Source organism: Papio anubis, chromosome 11 (genome assembly GCF_008728515.1).
Source record: "Papio anubis isolate 15944 chromosome 11, Panubis1.0, whole genome shotgun sequence".
Taxonomy (NCBI): Eukaryota; Metazoa; Chordata; class Mammalia; order Primates; family Cercopithecidae; genus Papio; species Papio anubis.
In genome coordinates this window covers 31,473,555-31,486,103 of record NC_044986.1, presented here as the reverse complement: position 1 = coordinate 31,486,103, position 12,549 = coordinate 31,473,555, and the positions used below count along the sequence as shown (strand labels likewise).

The 12,549-nt window shown below is 42.0% G+C and overlaps 1 protein-coding gene across 10 annotated transcripts in view; it reads right to left on the bottom strand.

Moving 5' to 3' along the window:
• ARMH3 (armadillo like helical domain containing 3) overlaps window positions 1–12,549 on the bottom strand; it is a 223,943-nt gene that overhangs the window by 148,662 nt on the left and 62,732 nt on the right. For 8 of the 10 annotated variants that reach the window (XR_651912.4, XM_009215222.4, XM_009215225.4 and 5 more), the window contains 4 exons: window positions 8,366–8,424; window positions 6,596–6,661; window positions 5,064–5,133; window positions 3,632–3,692 (listed from right to left, as the gene is read on the bottom strand). Coding sequence is in view for 9 of the 10 variants with exons in the window: in XM_009215222.4 (XP_009213486.1) it covers window positions 3,632–3,692; window positions 5,064–5,133; window positions 6,596–6,661; window positions 8,366–8,424 (256 nt within the window). In the remaining variant the exon portion in view is untranslated. The remainder of the gene's footprint in view (window positions 1–3,631; window positions 3,693–5,063; window positions 5,134–6,595; window positions 6,662–8,365; window positions 8,425–12,549) is intronic. The other 2 variants (XM_009215224.4, XM_009215226.4) reach the window with 1 other exon arrangement.

Sequence of the window (12,549 nt, the reverse complement as noted above, 5' to 3'; positions counted from 1 at the left end):
GAATTACGCGCTATTCTCCAAATACACTACATTTTCAAGCCTCCAAGCACCTAAACATGCTGGTCCCCTACCTGGTATGTCCTTCCCTGACTCCTCTACACAGAAAATTCCTAGTGTTTCTTCATGACTCAGGTCAAATGTAACCTTCTGATATCTTCTCTAATGCTCCAGTCAGCATAGTCACTCTATACAAATCTTTCCTCTGTCACTTATCACAGACATGATTACAAGAACAGCCTCTGAGGTCACAGGGACATGAATTTTAACCTTAGTTATGCAGCTTACTAGCTGTGTAACTGTGCTACCAGTCTGCAACATGGACCCCAACCTGGTATTCACACAATCATATAGTCCCTTTCCACACTGTATCAGGGTTAGTCTGTGTGACCATTAGAAATGATACGTTACTTGAGATTAGGTTATAAATGATACTATGGCTTCCATCCTGGGCTCTCACTCGCCTTCTCTTTCTCTCTTAGATTAACTGCTTTGGGGAAAGACAGCCGCCAAGCCTATCAACCCTATGGAGATACTCATGTGGTGAAGAACTGAGGCTTACCAACACCATTAGGTGAGCCTGAAAGCAGATTTTTGAGCCCCAGTAGAACGTCAGATGCTTGCTGCCCCAATTAACCTAGCCACCATCTTATTTTTATAAAGTTTAAGCCTTAAGGGTTTTTTTAATTCTTTGCCACTTCTGCATGCTTCTCTTTAACACTCAAGAACAGCTGTGACATGTTAATGTGATTCCCAAGTATGCATATTACCTTTATTCCTTAAAAAGCATCCTTTTGAGAGGTCCTATGCCAAAACTATCCAGCTAAGTTTCTCCTGGATTCCTGAACCACAGAAACTGTGAGGTGATAAACGTTTGTTTTAAACCACTACATCTGGGGTAGTTTGTTACACAGCAATAGATAACTAATACAACTGGGAAAGTAACAGTTCAGAATTTATAGTAAAATTTGGGTTCAAATCCAGGCTATGATGCTTACTAACAGAACAACCCTGGCAAAGTAATTAATCTCCTGAGCCTCAGTTTCCTTTCTTATAAAATGAAAAAATGGAAACTACAGTAATACGTGTTACAAAGTAAATAGCACATCCTAAAACTAGGATATAAAATAATCAAGCCAGAAATAAGTCTATAGCAAAAACAAATCTGAACCCCAAGATAATGAAGTTCAGGGACCCCATCTAAAATAAGCTGAACACTCATCTGTTAAGTGTTATAAAAAGCAGCTGTTCATGGTCTTTGAATTGAAATAAAGGATCAGACTTACTTCTAAACACCCAAAAGGTATGGAAAAACACAAACTGTAACCTACTTACCTAAAAGTAAAATTTATATCATTATTTCAGACCTACGAAAGCAAAACTATATAGTTTATAAGCAATCTAAGAAGCTGGAAGGTTGGGCACAGTGGGTAATCCCAGCACTTTGGGAAGCCAAGGCAGGCAGATCATCTAAGGTCAGGAGTTCTAGACCAGCCTGGCCAACATGGTAAAACCCTGTCTCTACTAAAAAATACAAAAATTAACCAACATGGTGGCGCATGACTGTAGTCCCAGCTACTCGGGAAGCTGAGGCAGGAGAATCACTTGAATCCGGGAGGCAGAGGTTGCAGTGAGCTGAGATCATGCCACTGCACTCTAGCCTGGGCAACAGAGCAAGAATCCGTCTAAAAAAAAAAAAAAAAAACCAGAGGTCTACTCTATTTAGATTGAAATCCTTTATACCCCTCTAGATTCCAGACCTGGCACTGGAATGGGGTTTACTCAGTTTGCTGTTCACCAAATTGCTCTCTTACCCAAAAAATGGAGGTAGCAATTCTGATGTCACACTCAATTCAGATATTTTATAAGGACTAAAGATAATATACATATTTGAGATCACATTAATGTGGCACAGCTGTTCTTGGGTGTTAGAAGAAGAATGTAGAAGTGGCAAAGGAGAAAGAAAACCTTAAGGTTTAAACTTTATTAAAATACGATGATGGCTAGGTGTAATGGCACACACCTGTAGTTCCAGCCACTTTGGGAGGCTGAGGTGGGAGGACTGCTTGAGCCTAGGAGTTGAAGACCAGCCTGGGCAACACAGTGAGGCCCTGTCATAAACTAAAAAGACAGTATGATGATTCTGAGTTGCCTCTAGTTGTGTTCATTATAAAGAATTGTGATGGTCGGCCACATGCAGTAGCTCATGCCTGTAGTCCCAGCACACTGGGAGGCTGAAGTGGGCAGATCACCTGAGGTCAGGAGTTAGAGATCAGCCTGGCCAATATGGTGAAACCCCATCTCTAGTAAAAATACAAAAATTAGCTGGGCATGGTGGTGCGCACCTGTAATCCCAGCTACTCGGGAGGCTGAGGCAGAAGAATCGCTTGAACCCAGGAAGCAGAGGTTAAAGTGAGCCGAGATCACACCACTGCACTCCAGCCTAGGCAACAGAGTGAGACTCTGTCTCAAAAATAAAAAATAAATAAAAAACAAAAACAAAAAACTGTGATGGTCAATCAGATCTCCTCAGGAGGCAGGAATCTCCCAGCCAGGCAACTGGAGACATAATCGCCCAGCTCACAGGGCTCTGGCTAGGCTGTCAGGACAATGTAGGCTAAGAATGGATCAGAAGCACTCTCTCTCTAAATTCATCCTACCTTCTAACTAATCAGTACTAGTACTTTAATGCTAAAGCCCAGAGACAACTAAGTGGTCTGCTGGTACTGCATATCTTTGATTTCAACAGTCCCCTACGATCACTATATTCATGTATCGGCTCCCTCTTCATGTAGTGTGCCTAGAAGTGATCATGCAGATATGTGCAGAATCCAAATTGTGGTTTGTGCTTATTAACTCTTCTGAAAAGATGTACAGATCTAGGTCAGAAAATGTTCCCTAACACTTCTCCACATGCAAATTGTTGAAGTATACACAGACCATTAATTTTCTTTTTTTTTTTTTTTTTTTGAGACAGAGTCTCGCTCTGTCACCCAGGCTGGAGCACAGTAGTGCAATCTCAGCTCACTGCAAGCTCCACCTCCCGGGTTCACGCCATTCTCCTGCCTCAGCCTCCCGAGTAGCTGGGACTACAGGCACCCGCCACTGCGCCTGGCTAATTTTTTGTATTTTTAATAGAGACAGGGTTTCACTGTGGTCTTGATCTGACCTCATGATCTGCCCGCCTCAGTCTCCCAAAGTGCTAGGATTACAGGCGTGAGCCACCGCACCTGGCCTACACAGACCATGAATTTTTGTTGTTGTTTTTGTTTTGACACGGAGTCTCACTCAGGCTGCAGTGCAATGGTGCGATCTCGGCTCACTGCAACTTCCGTCTCCCGGTTCAAGCGATTCTCCTGCCTCAGCTTTCCAAGTAGCTGGAACTACAGGCACCTGCCACCGCACCTGGCTAATTTTTTTTTTTTTTTTTTTTTGTATTTTTAGTAGAGACTGGGTTTCACCGTGTTAGCCAGGATGGTCTCGATCTCCTGACCTTGTGATCCACCCGCCTCCACCTCCCAAAGTGCTGGGATTACAGGCATGAGCCACCGCGCCTGGCCAATAGACCATAAATTTTCTAACATTCAATTATTTAAAATAGATTTGTACACATTAAATGAACCATGGTACTTACATATAGAGATCCATAGGAAACTCCTTCATCATGTGTGTTACAATAAACTCTACCATCAGGTCTGAAAGGGGAATAGAGAAAAACTGGATCAATTACAATGGAATTCATTCCTTGCCTTTGGGTTAGAAAAAAAGCTTCTGAGTACACCTTGCACTCACACTGAATGGCATCCACTAACCACATCTTTATTCATATACACTTATTTTATATCACATACTTTGTGTAACACTGTTCACCACCTGCCACTTGTAAAGTAATACGAAATTATTTCACCTGCTGACCTCCAGAAGGATACCCTGACCTGCCAATAAATTCAGATAAATGGAAAATTTCATTGTATAGATATTTCATCCCATGGCATTAATGCAGACCGCTAAAGGGAAATCATATTCTGAGACTAGACAATGAGGCAAGCAGAGAAGAAATTATGGATCACATTTGTGTAACCAGAGACTCAGCTCTAAAGCTATGTCAGTCAATCTCATCTTACTATCATGCTCAGTTAGACAGATATTGACTTAAATGGGCTGTGGGGCTTTGGGTCAATAGAGGCTTATTATATAGCCTTAATTACTGTTTCTAAAATTAAGTAGATTTAGAAACTGGGGCTCAATATCCAAGTGAAATGGGATTAAGAATTCAGCTAATTCTCTGAGGAAAATGCAGAATTCTGGACAGACAAAATCACTCAAGACACAGCCCCCTACCTGTCAACTCAGTCAGCCTCATCTCAGTTTAATTTACTCAGGGAAAGTTTTGTATATGTGAACCATGAACTTCAAGCCTCCTGGATAGCTGGCACATCAATTCGAACCAAGAAAGGATGGGAAGAATTTGAAATCTTTTTTTTTTTTTTGAGATGCAGTCTTGCCCCGGCTGGAGTGCAATGCTGCGATCTCGGCTCACTGCAACCTCTGCCTCCCTGGTTCAAGCGATTCTCCTGACTCAGCCTCCTGAGTAGCTGGGATTACAGGTGCCTGCCACCACACCCGGCTAATTTTTGTATTTTCAGTACAGATGGGTTTTCACCATGTTGGCCAGGCTGTTCTCAAACTCCTGACCTCAAGTGATCCGTCCACCTTAGCCTCTCAAAGTGCTGGAATTACAGGTGTGAGCCACTGCGCCCAGTCTGAAATTTTGATCAAGAGTAAGATATTTAACAAATGTAAATCATGTATCAAGTTTAGACATAGCCATTTGTCTCCCTGGAATGACTTTTTTCTTTGAATGACAGGACCCTTTTACTGACCACTCTATAACTGGGGTTGCTTTACCAAACACAACAATAAACATAGGTTTTTAGGCCAGGGAAAAAACATAACTAATAATTTCTTTGCAGAAGAAGCACATTAACCAGGTTCTACTCTTCATCTTCATCATGAAAGCCTATTGCTACCACAGAACAATGTCAATGTTGATGATACTCACTCACCCAGTACTGCACATACTAAAGGACGGCAGGGAAGATTCTTGTCTGCTGCCTTCTTCCTGTGTCTCATAGGCTTCACACACAAAAAATGAAGAAAGGAAATTAGGCACTGACATCCAGTGGTCTATCATCATGTTCCTCGTGCAAATAAAATCACTATTGCAGGGATACTTCTTTTCTTTCTCTTTTTCGCATGGTGGGAGTGGAATGGGATAGCATGGGGTGAGGCAGGGAAGGGAGGACTTGTGAATATTCTCAGTTATCAGTGCACGCCTGTTACAAAATTACAATTCACAGCCTCAAAGGGCACTAGAGAATACTACAATGGGAAAACTGTTGGTTTTACTTTGCTTTTAGTTATATAAGTGGCATTACTAACAACAAAAAGGTACACTGGTATTTTTGACAATAAATAATTAAAAAAAAAAAAAAGAGGAAGTGATGGTGCCACCTATAGAAGCAGCAACAGTAGCAGTGGCAAAAAAAACAAAGTAAGTTTTAAATCTAAACTTCAATGTAATTTTTTTTTTTTTTTTTTTTGCTGGAGTGCAGTGGCACAATCTCAGCTCACTGCAAGCTCCGCCTCCCAGGTTCACACCATTCTCCTGACTCAGCCTCTTGAGTAGCTGGGACTACAGGCGCCCACCACCACACCCAGCTAATTTCTTGTATTTTTAGTAGAGACGGGGTTTCACCCTGTTAGCCAGAATGGTCTCGATCTCCTCACCTCGTGATCCACCTGCCTCGGCCTCCCAAAATGTTGGGATTACAGGCGTAAGCCACCAGGCCCAGCCCTCAATGTGATATTTTTTTAATATACCTCCAAGTTTTAGGAAATTCCCTGATCCTCCATATTCTGTTTACCCACTTCTCAGATGAACAAAACAGAGCAGCAGCTAGTCTTACCCGATCAAAAATTATACTACATTTTGAAAACAAAAGGCTTAGAACGATTTCCTTGCTAAAACCTATGTTATTGAAATCCAATATCAGGCCAGGCGCGGTGGCTCACGCCTGTAATCTCAGCACTTTGGGAGGCCAAGGCGGGCAGATCAACTGAGGTCAGGAGCAGGAGACCAGCCTGGCCAACATGGTGAAACTGTCTGTAAGGAAAATACAAAAATTAGCTGAGCATAGTGGCGGGCACCTGTAATCCCAGCTACTCGGGAGGTGGAGGCAGAAGAACTGCTTGAGCCCAAGAGGCAGAGGTTGCAGTGAGCAGAGATCACACCATTGCACTCCAGCCTGGGATAGAGAGAGAGACTCCGTCTCAAAAAATAAAAAAAAGACAAAAAAAAAAAAGAAATCCAGCATCATTGCCACGCTTGTGAATTTTCCAAAACTCTCGAATAAGAAACAGCTCCATGACACACAAAAATCCCAACAAGCATGGGTCTGTTGAACAGCCGTCATGCAAAGCCCTTTGGCACAACTTTACACCCACATTTGTTCTAGTAGGATCAATTTCATCCCAACTCTGCCGACACACAAAAAATTTCCTCTAAGAAAAAACAAGAAGCAAAAGAAACACCTACCATTCTATGTAAGTTTACTCGAAAATTCATGTTGTCATCATGCAAAAATGCATTGGCATATTGATCCTAATAAAAATATAGAGAAAAAGTAAGAAGTGAGAGCTATATTTAAGGAACTGTTTGTAATCTATCACACTTCGTACAAATCCTTGGACTTTAAGAACTACTTCCAAGGATCAGGTGGACAGCTAATAGGATGAGCCTAGAGGCTTATGTCAAACCCTACTTAAGCCATGAGATTTTTCTTTAGTATAATTTCCTAGTGTATCTCTAACTGGTCAAAAATTTCCAAGCAAAAACAATAAAAATTAAGACACAAGGACTTAAGGCAGATGCTGAGAGGAATGAGAGGAATCTGTTTTCCTATTCCCTCTTCCGTCCCATCTGCCCAAGGAGCTGGCTCTGTTTGTGATAGCTTAAAGGTTTTCATAGGGGCTGCAGGATTCATGTGCAGGCTCCAAACGAGGGTTTAGGAGCAAGAAGAAAAATCTGTGCTCTGCTGGGAATGGGCTCAGCCCAACAGAAGCAAACTGCTTCGCAGGCAGCATGGAAGCAGACAAGACTCTGTCTATTCCAGGCTTTCCTGAAGACTGATGGAAAATCAAAAACCTCTTACCGTGGATTAGTAATAAACATCCCTTGGCCCTTTCCCAACACCTTTTCTGAAGATCTGACAAGCCTACAGACTCCAATTACAAGGAACTGTTACAATTTGTGAAAAACAATTCCTTTAAAGATTTTCTTAGAAAAAATTTTGAAAAGCAATTATACCAAGCCCACTGCTAATAAGCAGCTCTTCTCTAACCAGTCACCCCTAATCTTGTGAAAAGGAGGTCATCTTTCCACAGAGAACATGAAGACAGAAAGACTGAGAGAGATCTCTACTTCATGTGGACTACCTTCACCATTTTTCTTAAGAGAGAAAAGAGCAGAGTGGGGAAGAGTAAAGGGAAAGGTTGAAGCTATAAATTTAGCTCTAAATTCACTCAAGTTCTGCCATGACTGTGTGTCACCAAGATACATGGTGAGTTTGAACCTAGTTAGTCCAACCAAAAGAGGCTTCTTAAAAAGCCAAAGCACCTCTTCTTTTTTCCCCTCAGCTCTTGCTCTTAGGCAAACTGCAATTACTGAGTTTCCAATTCCCCTCTCTGGCTTTACTCTCCACCCCTTCACCCCATCACAGGAAACCTGAGCTCCTTTTTTATTTTTATTTTTTAAACTGCTCCACTGCCGGGCATGGTGGCTCACCCCTGTAATCCCAGCACTTTGGGAGGCCGAGGTGGGTGGATCACCTGAGGTCAGGAGTTTGAGACCAGCCTGGCCAATATGGCAAAACCCCGTCTCTAGTAAAATTACAAAAATTAACTGGGCAAGGTGGCGCGTGCCTGTAATCCCTGCTACTAGGGGGGCCGAGGCAGGAGGATCGCTTGAACCTGGGAGGCGGAGATTGCAGTAAGCCGAGATCATGCCACCGCACTCCAGCCTGGGCAACAGAGCGATATTCCGTCTCAAAACAAACAAACAAACAAACTGCTCCACAGTTTAAAAACACAGTGCTAAAAGGCACGGAAGCAGACAAGACCCTGTCTATCTGTGGCTTCATCAAAGACTACACTGTAGTGGGAAGAGACAGATACACAAAGGGGGAAGATTTTCTCTCCTAAACTTTAGGACCCTAAACATCATGAGACAAGAATGGGGTGAGGGGAGGAAGGGAAAGATAGCACTTTGTAAAAGGCTGCCTAATAGCAGAAGGCTGGTGAGACCTACCTCAGCAATACATGTAAGGATAATTAGACAGAGTTTGCCACTGTGAAGCCTGTGTTCATCTGTAAAGAAAAAAGAAACTCTTCTATGTAAATCATCCAGACCATGTTTCAATATAGAACAAGGATGTGTATCATAAAAGGAAACATTCACACTTTCTCTTCCCACAAAATCCATAAATTAAAATCAAGGTACTACTATAGTAATTCTTGCTTCCCTTCTAGGCAAAAGAATTCCCCCAGAAGATTTTTTTTTTTTTTTAATATCCTGGTAGTCTGTTAAATGACTAACTACCTCCCTGAGAGCCATCTAACTCATAAGGTTCCTATTGTCATGGCTCAAATCGTGGCCATCGCTCTCACATCAGCCCTTTGCTGATAGAACTTGAATAGTCAGGTCCATTTCCTTTCTCATCTGCCAGCTCTAAGCACCACCTACCACAAAATCTAGAAAGATTTCATGACTGCTCATAGCAAACTGGCAATGAAATAGAAAAGAAATTAACTGGAGACTAGGGTCCAGCCCACGCTTCTCCTTGCAATTGTATACTTATGCCCTGGAAAGCTGTGAACTCTTGATCATTTTTCTTCCTGTCAAAGTTACTCATTCAACAAATATTTACTTAGCACCTACTATGTGGCAGGCACTGTGCAAGGCACTAGAGATACAGCACTGAACAAAACAGACAAAGGTCCCTGGTCTCTCACAACTCACATTCTAGTTATTAAAAAAGAAGAAGGCAAACTCAATAGCAGGGCTCTAAGCCCACACACAAAAGGACAAAAAAGAGCTAATCCATTACTGCCAAGTACAAGAACCCATCAAGCTTACTTTACTTTCCAGAAACTCTGTGGATGAAGGAGTGAAAAGGAGGTAAGAAGAGGATCATGCCAGTATAGCCAAAATAGACAAATGGCTCATGATTTTCAAATTAGCTTCAACAGGACCCAGACTGAAGTCCACTCTAGAGAGAAGACCTCTTAATGGATTACAGTGCTGTAGAAGTTAGCTATTACTATTTACCCTGACATTGACCTGCTTCTTTCTCAAAAATGGGATCTATCAATTAAAACCTGACAATTAGATGACATAATGGCGATTACAGTCCACAAATATACTCACCTCTCCTCAGAGATAGGCATTGCAAAAAGAGTAATGATGATAATCCCTACCTGACATTTCCTATAGCTTCATCAAAGCCCCGATATACCCAAAGAGCAATGCCCACGACTCTTCTTTTTTTTTTTTTTTTTTTTTTTTTTAGACGGAGTCTTGCTCTGTCGCCCAGGCTGGAGTGCAGTGGCGTGATCTCCGCTCACTGCAAGCTCCGCCTCCCGGGTTTACGCCATTCTCCTGCCTCAGGCTGCAGAGTAGCTGGGACTACAGGCGCCCACCACCTCGCCTGGCTAGTTTTTTGTATTTTTCAGTAGAGACGGGGTTTCACCGTGTTAGCCAGGATGGTCTCGATCTCCTGACCTAGTGATCCGCCCGTCTCGGCCTCCCAAAGTGCTAGGATTACAGGCTTGAGCCACCGCGCCCGGCCGATTCACGACTCTTCTACCTACCTTTAGCCACAGAGTTTCTATGGCACTATCCTCCCAAAAACTGAGAAGCAACTCCCACAGAAAAGCCTGCAGCTATCTCTCCACTTAAAATTTTTTTTTAATTTTTAAATTAAAGTGTTTATGAATACAAAACTAAGGCATATTTCATTATAGACAGTCTTTTAAACTCAAAAAAAGCATACACACACAAAACAATAAAAACCAAATTTAATCATACCACCCAAATGCTATAACTGTTAAGACTTTGGTGAATCAACTTTAAGTCTATGCATAGATATACATGGTTTTTACAGTTTTTTGCCTACTATCTCTTGTAAAGGTTGAGCAGAAGCTTCTTTAAGGTGACACCACCAAAGTCAGAAAAATTCCAAGGAATAAAGGCTTTAAAACCAGGGGGAAACCCACAGCAATAGCGGCCAGGCTTGGCGGCTCACATCTGTAATCCCAGCACTTTGGGAGGCTGAAGTGGGAGGATAACCTGAGGTTAGGAGTTGGAGACAAGCTCGGCCAACATAGTGAAACCCCATCTCTACTAAAAACACAAAAATCAGCCAGACGTGGTGGAGTGCACCTGAAATCCCAGCTACTCAGGAGGCTGAGGCAGGAGAATTGCTTGAATATGGGAGGCAGAGGTTGCAGTGAGCCGAGAAGATCGTGCCACTGCACTTCAGCCTGGGCGACAGAGTGAGACTCTGTCTCAAAAAACAAACAAACAAACAAACAAACAAAATCAAGGGAATGATAAATACAAAATTCTGGAGAATGGAGAGGAGAGAAGTGATTAGGGAGGGGATGCACAGGTAGCTTCAACAGCATTAATGTTGTTTCATTTAAGTTGGGTGTTAGGTTCACATATGTTCATTTTATTATTATACTTTATAAGTTATGCTATTATAGTTATTATAAACTTTATACCTTATACATATCTATTAAAAGTATCTTTTGGAGTTTAAATGATAAATATATAATGAAAAAGAAAAAGAATATCCTGGTGGGGGAGTGGAAGCAGAGCCAAGAAAAAGTTGCTTCTATTGCTGCTAAAAACATAATGAGCTAGCCAAGGCATGCAGCAGGTCAGGGGCTGAGGCAGGAAGAAAGCTGGACCAATAAAGCCACACAGGAGTCATTTTTGAAATTAACTCTTCATTCCTAACCTTGCCCTTTGCCATATTTAGGCTGCCTGTTGGCAAAGACCACTCATTGTGCAATTAATCAGCCTTTAATTTTGTCTTCCATTTTATGGATGGCAAGTGACCAGGACAAAGAGGCTTATATAATCACTAAAGCTAAAAATGAGTTCCAAGGGCCTCAGTTCACTGTGTTATATCAGGCAAAGCTAAAAGTTCATTTTCTAGGTCACATCCGTGCAGTTTCTCTATTCTGTGCTTGCTGCAATACTTCTGAGAAAGAAAGAGGTTACCATTTCCATAAAGAAGCAATGGCTTCAAGAAAGTGACATACAAGTCTTGTTATCCTTGCTTGCCAGATCTCACTTGCCAAGTCTCAGAGGTTCAGCTATCTCTGCAGCTCCCAATGGATGGCTTTATGTTAGGAGTTAGTGACATGGACTACTTACATCTATCTCATCCCTGATACAGCTCTCTCTCTTGAAAGAGAACACTCGCAAGACATAAAGGAAGAAAAAAGTCTAAGTTTGCAAGGCAGAAATCTCCCAGAGCTAATACAACATGTCTGAGTGTAACATATCTTAGACTCTGCCCACTCAGGCTCCTTTCTGCTCTGGCAATTCTTCATTTTCCATACTTATCATTGAGCTCTCCTATCTCTGTCTACCAATGTTTCTTTCTTACTCTAAAAGCCTCTGAATCCTGGTCTTTTCCTACTATGCAGTTCTTGCCTTTCAGCTCCATTCTGAAACTCCCGAAAACTCTCCAACCAGAAACCTACCTACCTCACTTGGCAAATAAGAGCCTTCTAGAGTATACTTAATGCCTAAGAGAATCTTAAACCACCTACAAGGCATTAATCTCTCCTCACAGAAAGTAAAGTGGCAAAAACCATAGTATTTCAGCAATTTTGCTTCTAAAGTGGAACTGGTTTTTTGGTTATTTGGGAATCTGAAGTTCATCTGCAGACCATAATTTAAGAACCCAAATATAAACTACTGAACAGTTAGTTCCTAAAAAGGATTTAAAGATTATTGTAAAGAAGTCTTAAAAAGGAAGAATCTATGCCAAATTGTTAAGAGTGATTAACTCTGGAGAGTTTAAATTACAAAGAACTTTCACTTTCTAAGTTAACTATTGCTAGAATGCTTTAATTTTTAATAAGAATATTTCAATAGGCCGGGCGCGGTGGCTCAAGCCTGTAATCCCAGCACTTTGGGAGGCCGAGGCGGGTGGATCACAAGGTCAGGAGATCGAGACTATCCTGGCTAACATGGTGAAACCCCGTCTCTACTAAAAATACAAAAAAAAACTAGCCGGGCGCGGTAGCGGGCGCCTGTAGTCCCAGCTACTTGGGAGGCTGAGGCGGGAGAATGGCGTGAACCCGGGGGGCGGAGCTTGCAGTGAGCCGAGATCGCGCCACTGCACTCCAGCCTGGGAGACACAGTGAGACTCCGTCTCAAAAAAAAAAAAAAAAAAAAAAAAAAAAAAAAAA